Source organism: Micromys minutus (genome assembly GCF_963924665.1).
Source record: "Micromys minutus genome assembly, chromosome: 31".
NCBI lineage: Eukaryota > Metazoa > Chordata > Mammalia > Rodentia > Muridae > Micromys > Micromys minutus.
Window position 1 is genome coordinate 26,100,074 of NC_137966.1, and position 13,410 is coordinate 26,113,483.

Consider the following 13,410-nt stretch of genomic DNA (forward strand, 5'->3'; position numbering starts at 1 on the left):
AAAGGTCACCCACACTGTCCTGTGTACATATCTCATTCTGAAAACTTCTGATATATAGGACAACTTAAATGCTTGAACAACAAGCATCCATTTGCTAGCATGGGTTTTGCATTTGAAAAGAGGTGCACACGTGGAGGGTGTGGTGGCAAATGCTGGCACGTGTTCAGACGGTGCTGCAGCTGAAAGCCCTGCTTCAAGGGTTTGTCTGAGACAGGATTTTGCTATGTAGCCCTGGCTGGCCTGATATCCACTGTGTAGCCCAGGATGTCACAGAACTTGCAGCAATCTTTCTGCCTCTGCCTCCCAAATACTGGGATTACAATTATGCATTCCGTGCGCTGCTTCACAGATTCCTGAATGGACCAAGGGTCCCATCTCGGATCTGAGACAAACAGCAAGCCTAGTGCTGGGCCCCTGATAAACCCAAACACCCGGCAGCTTCTGTTGGCTGTGGTGAACAGGCAGAACTGTTGCTAAGTATAAACTACCGACAGGGCTGCCAGAGAAATGTTTAAGATTTCTATATCCAGCAAGTTGAAATCTTAGATTTACATATTTCATAATTTATTTTAGCAACACAATTATCAAAATAAAAGAATAAGGCCAAGCACATGTCATCTTGGAAATTCAAACAAGAAATTTGTTCTGTGTTTAGTTACCAGTCATGGAGACACAGCACTCAACTTCTTGTACCTGAAGTTGATGAGGGTAATCTGTGTCAAAGGTCATCAACACTCATTACTGTAAAAAGTCACGAGCACATAGAGATAAATGTGAGTAACTAGACACTGGCAAGGGCCTTTAATTATGGTTAATCAAGTAAATAACAAAAATTGGCACGAAAACACTAGTTCTCAACTTACTGCTACTAGAAAATATAAAAGCATTCCAACACACATCAAAAGTAACTCAAGTGCAAGACACCAGACTTAGCCTCATAGTACTTAAAATAAACTCCCCAGATGACATGCCAATTTAAAGTGTTAAGGTGAAACTAGCATTCGGTGCCAAATTCCAGATTATACACATTGGAAACATTTGGTAGAGAAAAATCACAAAACTTTCTGTGTTTTCAAATTTAAAGAAATGTAAGTGTCACTGCCAAAATATTCTAAATTTTAATGAAACAGTTGCAGATTCTTTAAAAAACTCAACTTAAAAATCGCAATGCCAACAAGGCCAGAAACTGAGCTCTAAAGGCACCTCCACCATGGAGCTGTAGCTTAGCATGCACGAGGCTCCAGGGTTAGTCTCCAGCACCAGAAAACAAATAAGCCCTAAAAATACATGTGGAGGATTTTTAATAAATCTAACTGTGCTATCAACTGCTGCTGTGCCTGCAGAGGTGACTCTAAATCCCAGCAAGATAAAGTAAGAAAAACCACCAGTGAGCTGTCACCTCCCCAAACAGGAGGGAGGACCAGGTGTGAATGTAAAGGGCTGAGGATGTGTCAGTGATCGAGCAATTGTTCGCTGGCATGCACGAAGCCCTGGGCTCAATCCCAGCATCCCGAGATGAATCCTGAGACAGGCAGCAGCTGAACAGGAGCATGATTCTCTGCCTGAGCTCTTGTCCTAGGTCTCCAAGGTTCTTTCCTCATGAGAAAAGCTTCAAGTCAAATTCTACTGTAAAATTTTATTCTTAGTTGCCTAGATCTTTTCTTTAAAAAGTTTAAAGACAACATCACGTTTTTGCCAACTGACAGTAGTGAAAGAAACACACTAAAGGAACCCCAGCATGGCACCCAGACATGAAGGACTTGCTTCATTTCCTCATCAGTGACCTTCAGCTGTCAGCTGGAGAGAGAAGAAATAGAAAACGGTGAAGGTATTGACTCAAGGGGACAAAATGACAGTCATAACTTTTGTTCATTTTGGAAGTGTGTGTGGGGTTTTGAGACAAAGACTCACTCTGTAGCTAAGGCTGGCCTCTAATTCAGAGCAATTCTGCTGCCTCAGCCTGAACTGAGTTTCACAAGGCTCTTGCTTGCACAGTTTCCATGAATTTTACTACGAGGCTGACAGTATAGACAAGAATTCAAATACCCAGGTGTAACTCCTGAGTATGTTCTCATCAAGGAAGGTGCAGAAACTGAAGCCCCTTGTTATGTAGTTACATTTCAAAGGGGTTTCAGAAGCAGAAGAGAGCATCTTAGAGGAGGCAGCATTACAGGGCTCTAAGTGGGGCTTCCCACACAGCAGCCACCGTGGGTGTGGCCTCTGCACAGCTGGAAACAGGAAATAGAACAAAGAGCAGAAAACAAAGCTGGCTTCTGCAGGAACACAATGGCTTCCCACCCTTAACAAAGCACCTTTAGGTGATAAGAAGCAGCATCCTTGGGAGTAAAGAACTAAACCTACATGCTTTAACCTACATGCTTATTGAGTTCGCAGGTGACCGGCACACTGAGGAATTACTTTAAGTGACTTTAAACCACACATTCACTTCCCCAGCACTAAGAGCTCAAACCTAGTCGGCAAGTATTGTAGCACTAAACTCCAAACCCCAATCTCCAGATCATAGTGGAGGTAAATGCTCAAATACAAAACTGCCAAAAATAATTACATTAGTAATCTACTGACACTCTTTATGAAACTCTTCCATGTATGAGAATAAGAGAATAAAGAAATACCTTGATATGATTAGGGATCAAACCACTCAACAGGAGAGTTAAACTGGAGAAGCACAGCCGACTGGAAGACACGGGCACACACCGGCCTGTTTATTTTTCACTAAGGTCAATCCACTGACTCATCAAGTTTAGTGCTTTTTTGGTTTTGTTTTGGGGTTTTAATTTTTATTTACATATGTGTGTATCTGCTTGTCTGTAGGTGCACACAGTGTCCACAAAGGCCAGGAGAAAACCTCAGAGCCCCTGAAGCTGGAGGTATAGGTTTCTGTGAGCCACCATGTGGAAACTGAACCTGGCTCCTCTGCACGAGCAAGGGCTCTGAACCACTGAGCCCTGTCTCCAGTCACCCCACTTTTCTTTTGTACTTTTCTTAAACAAATATTATTAGAACAACAACCAGGCAGCCCTATGGGAAACACTAGACCTTAGCTTCCACAGATTAATCATTGTAACAAATTGTCTAAGAAAGACAATTTAAAAAGATCAAGTTTGGCTCATGGTATCATGGCTGCCTGACCCCTGGTTTTGGATTCAAGGCAACACAGCACAAACTGCAGACACTTGGTGGACTAAGGCTGCTCAGCAGAGTCTCCTTGAAGGGTATTTTCCCAATGACCTACTCCCTCTAAACAGCACCTGATTCTGAAGCATCAGCCTTCTCCCAGCAGCAGCAGTGGCAGCAGCGGCAGGAGAGCAACTTTAGAACAAGAGATCTTGGAAGGCATTTAAGATCCTCAACATTTCATGAGATAAGCAAAATTCATTTAAAATGGATCATGACCCAAACAGAAAAGCACAAACAACAGGAACAAAATCATGACTGCCTTCGGGTAAACAAACATTTTTTAAGAAAAAAAAGAAAAAAGCTATTAACATAAACATAAGGCCATAAGCAGCATCATCATGGCAGTCAGTTTGCTGCTGTGATGATACACCAGAACCGGGACAAATGGCAGAAGTGTTTTCTTAGGTGTATGGGTCCAGAGGGATCAAAGTCTACTGCCATTTCAGGGGAAAGGAAGTGGAGGCTCAGCGAGCTGACCAGCATCAGAATGAGAGGCTAGGATCAGAGCTGCTCCCATCAGCATCTCATTTCTTCCGTTCCCCAGGTGCCAAGTACCTCCTGCCTCCTTCTAGATCCCAGGTAGATACTGTGCGGACTGTTCACTCCTGGGGAAGCAGGGCAGCAGTAGACATGGTGGCTGGAGCAGCAAGCTGAGAGCGCACATCTTAAACCTCAAGCATGAAGCAGAGAGCAGACTGCTTCATGGTCCAAGTCTTTGCAAGTTCCAAGCCTTCCCAAGTAACACACTTCCTCCAGCGAGGCCACACCTCCTAAGTCCCCCAAGACAGCACCGCCAAATGGGGACCAACCTCTCAAATAGCAAAGCCTATGAGGAGCACTGTCAGTCAAGCTACCACAAAACTTTAAAATATCCGCTCAGTAAAAGATACCACTAAAATCTGAATAAGCAAACCAATCACAAGCTGTAAGGGTTCAGTGCATATTTCTGACCCAGAATACTTAGAACAACTACAAACCAACAGAAAGAAACAACAACACAGTTTGGGGTGGGGGTGTGACACTTAACAACCCTCTAAAGGAGGACACCTGATGGCCAACAGGTGTTAAAAAGGCAGCCAAGGGCTGGAGCTGCATCAGCACATGCCAACGCGTAGGCCGCTGCATTAGTCAGAGAGAGGTGCCAGTTGGGGCCATGATATGATGCTAGCTCAGAGTTTAGATCTGAAACAGAAACCGTAGCATTAAATGTTGGCAACCTGTGAAGCAATGGGACTCACACAGTGGTGGTGGGCTGTAAATGTTTCTATAAAAACCAGGTACACTGAAACTATTAGAAGAGAAAATAGGGAAAACCTTAGAACACATAGGCACAGGAGAAATTTTCCTGAACAGAACACCAATGGGTCATACTCTAAGGTCAAATATTGACAAATGGGACTTAATGAGATTGCAAAGTTTCTGTAAGGCTAAGGACACTGTCAAGAAAACAAAACAGCAGCCAACAGATTGGGAAAAGATCTTTACCAACCCCACATCTGATAGAGACCTAATATCCAAGGTATACAAAGAACTCAAGAAGTTAGAGACCAGGAAATCAAACAACCCTATTAAAAATGAGGTACAAAGCTAAACAAAACGTTCTCAATTGAGGAATATGGAATGGCTGAGAAGCATCTAAGGAAGTGCTTGACATCCTTAGTCATCAGGGAAATTCAAATCAAAACAACCCTGAGATTCCACCTCACACCAGTCAGAATGCCCAAGATCAAAACTTCAGATGACAGCAGATGCTGGCGAGGATTCGGAGAAAGAGGAACACTTCTCCACTGTTGGTGGGGTTGTAAACTGGTACAACCACTCTGGAAATCAGTCTGGCGATTCTTCAGAATATTAGACATAGTACTACCTGAAGACCCAGTTATTCCACTTCTGGGCATTTACCCCAGAGATGCTCCAACATACAACAAAGACACATGTACCACAATGTTCATAGCAGCCCTATTTATAATAGCCAGAAGCTGGAAAGAACCCAGTTGTCCTTCAGTAGATGAATGGATACAAAAATTGTGGTATATTTACACAATGGTGTACTACTCAGCTATAAGAAACAATGACTTTATGAAATTCCTAAGAAAATGGATGCATCTAGAGAATATCATCCTGAGTGAGATAACCCAATCACAAAAGAACAGACATAATATGTGGTCACTGATAATTGGATACTAACCCTAGAAAGCTCTGAACACCCCAGAAACAACTCACAGACTATATGAAGTTCAAGAAAAAACAAAGGCCAAAAAAAAAAAAAAAAAAAAAAAGAAAGAAAGAAAGAAAGAAAGAAAGAAAGAAAGAAAGAAAAAGAAAATGAAAAACCATTATGCTTAATTTTTACACACCAAGAAAACTCTGACTATTTCTAGGTTACATCTTGTTTTACATGTACTTTATGCTCATTGTAACTAGTAAGATTTTAATACACACTATCAAACCTTTAAAAAAAATCAAGTACTGACAAAAATGTATTCATATACTTTTATGCAAAAATACTTAAAATCTGTACATCTATCTTTGGTTTTTTAAAATAAAGTTGTTCAATTTATTTTAAAAAAAAAGACAAGGAAACAAAACAAAACAAAAAAAGTTTCTACAAAGCGTAAAGCTTAACACGTAGATGCCATACATCCCCAGGTTCACGTACCTAGTCCTACTCACTTCAGAGAAATGAAAACATGCTGACAATATTGTTTCACACACACATCACAGCAAACAGCTTCAAACCAGAAACCATCCAAATGCCCACCAACCCAAATAAATGCGGTACAGTCACACAAAGAATAGTACTCAGCAATAAGAAAAATTTAAGTCAGTGTACACAGACCAAATCTCAGAAACAAGCTTTTTTTTTTTAAGAAAAGACAAACACAATACTATGTAATTCCCTTCTCAAAGATAAAGCAAATAGGCTAAATTAATCTTTTTTTTTTCTATGCATCTATCTATGTACTGGTTTTGTGGTACTGGGAATGAACTTGGGGCCTTGGGCATGCTATATATGCTCTACTGTCCGACCTACACACACGAAGGCACACAGCAGTATGAGTATCTACCTGGGATCTAGGAGGAGGCAGAAGGTACTTGGCACCTGGGAAAGGAAGAGACCAGATGTCAACAGAAGCAACACTAATCTGACCTCTTACTATATTACTAGTCAGCTCACTGAACCTCCATTTCCCTACTCCTAAAATGGGAATAGAATATATTTCACCTGCTTTGAGGGTGTTGAAGGAGAGTTAATGGGAAAAGACGGGGTCTATATAACCTCGCAAATGTAAGGAACTGGAATGCTCATAAGCTAGTGCACATTTCTAGCACCAAAGAGGTCAAGGATGACCTGGGCTACATGGCAAGATGAGAAGGAAGAGGAAAAGGAGGAGAAGGAGGAGGAGGGGGAGGAAGAGGAGAAGGAGGAGAAAAAAGAGAAGGAGGAGGAAAAGGAGGAGGAAGAGAAAGAGGAGGAGAAAGAAGAGAAGGAGGAAGAAGAGGAGAAGGAGGAGAAAGAAGAGAAGGAGGAGGAAGAAAAGGAGGAGGAGGGAGAGAAAGAAGAAGAGGAGGAGGAAAGAAGAAAAAAGAAGCAGCAGTAACAAAGAAACAGATCAAGCAGTGACCACGGCTACTTATTACTAAGCAAAAGGCTGGGCAAAGGCATCTTCCTCACAAGCCAAGGAGGCAGAGGACTAGTGCTGGAATAGCTCAAGCCCCTGTCCAGCCAGATGCTCACCTGTTGGTGTGGTAACCGGGGCCCGGCACATGGGGCCGCTTTCTGTCCACCTCCTTCCAACTGTCTTCTGTCCACTTCCTCTTCGTCTGCTTGCCCTCCTGCTTCTTTCCCACATATTCAGCATAGGTCTGGATCCGATAACTTTCAGCATACTTGCTGGTATTAACAGCTACAAGGAAGAGAAAAAAGATCCTTAGAAAAAATGAAGAGAGCACTTGGGAAAAGTGGCCCAGAGGCCCCTGCATCTCCTCACATGGAGGCAAAGCAGAGAGCACTGCAGAGACGTAAGGAAAAGGACGCTGTAGGTACGTTCAGGCAGCAAGACCACCTGAAAACCTGCACTTTCAGGATAAGAAAGGGAAACAAGCAACCATTAGGCACCGGATGCAAACTCTCACTATTAAAAACCATGTGGTCCGAGGCTGTATGCACACTGGTATGTCACCGTCAACACGGCTCTACGTGTCTGTGCTTCAGCTCCATGTATGCCCATGAGACAGGGATTGCCTTTAAAGATGAGGAACGACAGTCAGTGGAACAAAACACAGAGCAGGCGCAGAGGCATGTGCCATCAGTGGCAGCAGTGAGGACCTTAGACAGGGCCAGGCAGGCCCCGGGCAGCTGGAAGGACAGCTATCCTAGCCTACAGGACAAAGGTCCAGGACGTGACAAACACAAACAAAGCTGGGAGATTCCCAAGCAAAGACCAACACCTGAGACTATCCCTGACCTCCACCCCTCACATCCATAACAATGACGTATCAAGGCTGCAGGTCAGGGGTCACCCACAGGTTACTCTACCAACACTCACACCCGGTTACCCCTCCTGCTGCTCTGCACCTTCACTCCTGGAACTCCGTAACTTCTCACACTTACCTTCACCCCCACACTGAAAGACTGGCTACAGCCTGCAAGTGCAAACGGCAGGTCACTCGTTTTTATGTTGTTTCTAGGTTTGCACTGCTGACTACAGAACCCAGGGCCTAGAGCACACAAAGCAATTGCTCTTGCACTGAGCTCTGTGCCAGCTCTGGTCTGGTTACTGGTGTTCCAAACACATGCTGCTCCTTCCTTGGGGTTAGTGGATGGAACACAGTAGCAGGAAGAGAAGAGTAAGGATGACTAGGGGGCCTGTCCTGGGCAGAATCCCCCATCATATGGGTGCAGCTTGGGCATGTGCTTTCCTTGCCCACCAACAGTTATCTAACACTTGTAGGGAGATGCTATGATCCTAGCCAAGTTGTCAGGGGCAGTCTTGGTACCTAAGTAACTGCACCAGCACCATGATGGTCAGGGTTTGTGTATCTGCACCTGGCTGAGTTCATAACAAATACATGAGCGGATGCATAAAGGCAGATGAACACAGTCTCAGGGTACCCCAGAATTGAACAATGGGCCAGGCTTTGTGACACAAGCTCGAAATCCCCACATTTAGAGGGCCAAGACAGGGATGACAGCCTAAGGCCAGCCTATGCTACACAGTGAATCCCAGGATAATTTGGCCTACAGGAAGGAGAAGTAAAACAGATTTCCATGTACCACGAACCTTAATCCCAAGGAAAAGAAAGCAAAGTTCAAGAGGCAGATGCTACACAGTCCAAGAGTTGACATTTTTAAATCGTAAAATGGACCAGATTTGTCTAAACTTTTCAGCATAATGGTTTGTTTCCTGTCACACTTGAAATATTTAGACATCCAAATATTAAAGTGAGAGGGGAGGAGGAGAGAGAAGGGGAGAGGAGAGGAGAGGGGAGGAAGAGAGGGAAGGAGGAGAGGGGAGGGGAGAGGGGAGGAGAAGAGAGGAGGAGGAAAGGGGAGGAGGAGAGGGGAGGAGGGGAGGAGAGGAAGAGAGAGGAGGGGAGAGGGGAAGAGGAGAAGGGAGGAGGAGAGGGGAGGAGAGGGAAGGGCAGAGGGGAGGGGAGAGGGGAGGAGAAGAGGGGAGGAGGAGAGGGGAGGAAGAGAGGGGAGGAGGAAAGCCATGAGTAAACTGGCTGTTATACAGGACCCACATTCAGATCCTCAGCACCTGTGTAAAAAGCCATGTGTGTTTGTGTGCTCCTGTTACCCATCACTGGGCACAGGTATGAACACACGCAGATCCCTGATGCTCACTGGTCAGCCATCTTAGCCAACTCAATGAGTTTCAGGGTTACAAGGGATGCTGTCTCAAAAGCATACGGGTGGAAGAAACATGCCTTTTGTTGATGTCCAGCTTCCATTCCACATGTATGAGTATCCATGTGCACACGAGGACACACACTAACAAGTACTCCACTCACACCCCATGAACACCATTCCCAAAGAAATATATATATGTATATGTATATATATTCTTACAAAAATCACTCAAAATCTTTGAGACATACAAAATTTAACGAAAGGTTTATTATCTTTTTCATATTTAAAGAATAAAGACACCTCAAGGTAATTGGATAAGTTTCATATTAAAAAACATTTCCCAAAGAAATGGCAGGAACTGTTAGCTCCAGGTCACAGCAGCCCACTCTAGAAAGCTGTGGTGGACATCAGCACTGAAGTGAGGGACCAACAACATGAATGTGTCCCAGCAGTCAAGGTTCCAGACTCTTCTGGTCTCCCCGAAATTTCCTCTTTGGCTGGAAAGTTTTCCACTCACAATAACCCCTCTCTGGAGTAGAATGTGCATTCCCAAGGAGAACAGGCTCAGATCAGCATCCCCGAAGCAGAGATTTAAGTGACATTTGTCTACCGTGTATTTGCAGGCAGGCATTTACTTACCGAGGTTGACAAATGTCTTATAAAATCCTGTGTTGGGAGTTTTAATGATGATCAAGGCAAGTTTGTTGTTTGTTGTTTTTTTAGTTAGAAGAGATTACAGAGTTTACCTGAATCACATGGGAATTTTCACCCACGGTTTGGAACTAGACCAGACAGTGAATACAGAAATATGTTAGGGAAGTTATTAATAAATGAAGATCTGACACTCCAGATTGAGAGCTCGATAGATCGAAACACTTTGGACTAAGGTTGTAGTTTTACAAATTGCTTACTTATGGTTTGTAAGTGATAGAAAGTTAGTCTGTTTTGTGAATCGCTCTGCTAAGGCCATGTGGCTCCTCAGATGCCAGCTGGTGAGGGTTTGTGATTATCTTAATTGCTTATATTGTTTCAAAATAAGTATAATGTTGAATTTTGTATTTATATTGTTTCTCTGGAAAAGAATACAAGATACAAGATGTTATAGTTGCCAACTAAGGGACACACTAATTTGGGAGACAGATTTTGTCTTTGTGTTTTTAAAAAGCGTGATTTGGCTCTGTGTGCCTTGCAAAGTTATATGGATAAGATTTGATAGAGGTAGATTACCTGAAAAACTAAATTCAAAAAGATTAAACAAAATATTTCTCAATACTAAAATTTCTGTTAAAGTTTTATATATATATTTATATATATATTACATGTACAACTATGATGAAGCCTGTCATCAGAATGCTAAACTAGCTGATTCCAGACAGCAGAGACTACAACAATCGCCAGTGTGGCTTTCCTTCTTGAGGCCTGTCCAGCTTCCTTATTCCCTCCCCTCTTCTAAATTCTCAACCCCCATATATTCAGCTTGAAGAAGCTATAAAGAGTCATCTCCCGATTCCCTGGACTTTGTGGGGTGAAAGTGGTTATTATAAGGTTGTTTTTATGAAGAATTTAGAAATGGTCATAATCTTACAGGGAGGAATTAGCCAGATTGAATTATACAGCCATAATCTTCTTTTAGTAACTAAGCTAAAGTCATAGTTTCACTGGTAGGAATCTTTCTAATTGATATAAAGTTAAAGTTATAATCTTTACAGTGCTATTTAATTTATTTGACACAGATTTAAGGTTTATACACTGTTTTTAGTTGATTAAACAATAGTAGTTAAAGGCTAGATAACAAACTCATGGTTCTGAGTCAATTAAAGGGTGTTTTTGAGATAATTCAATTAAAAATGGCCAAAAGTATTCAAGGCTTAACAATTAAGAAATGTTTTTTGTAGTTAGATGGTTTTCAAGAAACATCAGAAATCCATAAATTATATCATTTAATGTTATTTACCTTTTGTTGAGACATATCTGCTTCTTACAGTTCCCCTTTGGTGGATTTAACAAAGAAATTGAGCATCTTTACCTCCAGGTGAGGTATACTTTGTGGCTAGGCAGTCACTGGGTAGAAACTGCTGATTTTATCTACAGACTAATACTGTCCAGAAAGGGACACTTTGTGCAGAATAGTCGACTGATAATCTTTGCCAAGCCAAAATTATCAGCCCTTCAAGATTTCTGCATTTTAACGTCTGTCAGTGATCCTGGGACAGAAGGCAGAAGACTTGCTCTCATATGTTGCTAACAGGGGACTGTGCTAGTAAAGATTTGTCTCTACAACCTCTCTCTGCTCTGGAAGCCATGTTAGGCTTCCTATGCTTTTAGATATTTGGCCATTCTCAGATTTCTGACAAAGTTGAAGATTAATTTAGTTTTATAGCTTACCCAAGATAATTAACTCTGAGAAAACATAGTCATTTAGAGTATTTTCAAGTGGTAATAGTTGTATACAAGTTACATTTGAAGGTAAAGGGTTTTTTTTTTTTTTTTTTTTTTTTTTTTTAAGTAAACAGGAAAGGTGATATGTAGATTGATGTTAAGGTGATACAAGATTGGACAGTGGAGAGCTAGGTGGTGAAAAGGTAGGAAAACAGAGAAGGATCAGGGGAGAAAAGAGAAATCAAGATGGAGCTAAAAAAGGATGAGCTAGATCCACGTGGACTTAATTGGCGTTAGGCAGATATGAATATTTTAAGGGATTCTATAGGTGTTTATTCCCATATAAAAGGGCAGTTTGTATCTTTGTCCATTGAATATAATCATATTGTATAGAGGGTTTGTAGGTTGAGAATTTAATATATAAACCTTCCATGGAAAGGTACCGGGCTTTGGAGTAATATTTGTGCTGGGCATTGTGGGGTAAAGAAACAGAAGGAGGTGGCCATATCCACCAGGGACAGAAGCACCTGGGCAGGTGGAGTGAACTACCTGGGAAAGGACTCTCATGGAGAATGTAGCTCATGAACAGAGTGACAAAGTCCGTGTGCTCATCTCCACACTAGAGCGGCTTCCGCAGAGTGAAACCACGGGGGCCGTTAAAGGGCTAAGCCTCCTATTAGATATTTCCTGCAACTGCACTGTGTTCACTAGGAAGAGAAAGACAAAGGCATGAACCAACATACACATGGAAGGACAAAGTGCACCGACTAAACCATGCAGTGCTCCTGTCAGAGAAATCACCAGCCCAGGACCAGGGAAAGTCCTCCCAAGGAAAGACACCCGTGACTCTGCTCAGACTGAAGGTGGAGATTTATATTCCAGGCGGCTCATGATTTAAGTAACGTCTGAAGACTGAGAAGACTAGAAAGGTGAAGCCCAGAGAGGGTGGGAAGAAAGGCCAGGACAGAGCCAACGCCACAGGCAGAGTGCTGGGTGGCATGGTGGTGTTTGAGGCTTTCATCGCATACAGCTCCTGTGTAGGATTTGAAAACATGAGAAAGTCGGGGCATTAAATGAGGAGGGAAAGGAAGGCACCTAGGCAGAGGTGAGGACACAAGAAAGACACAGATGGAAGAATAGCCCTTGAAACTGAGCAGCATGTGGGGACACCCTTTAGAAACTATAAACAGGGAACACAGCATGTTTAGGAATGGCGTCAAATGCTGGCTTTGAGACACTGGGAAGCATCATGTAGAAACATAGGGTGGAGAGAAAATCAGTCTGGGAATAATCTGAGCTGTTAAGAAGTCTTCTGATGGAATGAAGAACACCAACTGGGAGGAGCAGGCATGGGACCTGGGGTATTTTGATCTAAAAGATCTAGAAAACAAATGTTCTAGAATTCAAGGAAACACTGCTTCAAGATGGAAGAAGAGGCTACTGTACTGAGAGATCTGGAGGGTGGGAAGGCTGTCTGGCAAGGAGGCTACTAGACACCTCAGGAGTAGTAAACTTAAGGCTGTGGGGAGACACAGCCAGAGTCACTGCTGGGTAATGGCTGCAGAGACTTTCTGGAAAGAGAAAGCAAGCCAGAATAGAGACTCTGAAAGAATAAAGGCCTTCTGAAGGCGTTTACAGTCAGGAAGAAGCCAACAGTTATGCCCAGGAAAGGGCAATGACACAGCCCTGGGAGGAAGGTCAGACTCAGAGCCAGGTAAAAGGAGTCACAGGAGAAGGGAGGCTTCTGTGCACAAGAGAGACTGTATTGTTCCTAGGCAAGGGGAGAGTATTCCAAAGTGTGAACATCTTAGTTATAGATAGCTGACAGAGACAGTGACTTAGTTTAGTTTAGAAACATTTTTTTTTCATCTCAAATACTCTCACTAAAAAGTAAGTGGTAACTATTTACCAAGTAAGAAAATACAGAGGAGGTTTAATAAAAATAATCCACTGGCTGGGCTGGGTTTGAGTCTTTT

General features: G+C 42.7%; 1 protein-coding gene across 3 annotated transcripts in view; it reads right to left on the reverse strand.

Moving 5' to 3' along the window:
* Positions 1 to 13,410, reverse strand: part of PARN (poly(A)-specific ribonuclease) — a 106,346-nt gene that overhangs the window by 8,608 nt on the left and 84,328 nt on the right. For 2 of the 3 annotated variants that reach the window (XM_080908127.1, XM_080908126.1), the window contains exon 22: positions 6,938 to 7,106. In XM_080908127.1, the coding sequence (XP_080764253.1) occupies positions 6,938 to 7,106 (169 nt within the window). Of the gene's footprint in view, positions 1 to 6,266; positions 6,302 to 6,937; positions 7,107 to 13,410 lie in introns of all 3 variants that reach the window. The other variant, XM_080908128.1, reaches the window with a different exon arrangement.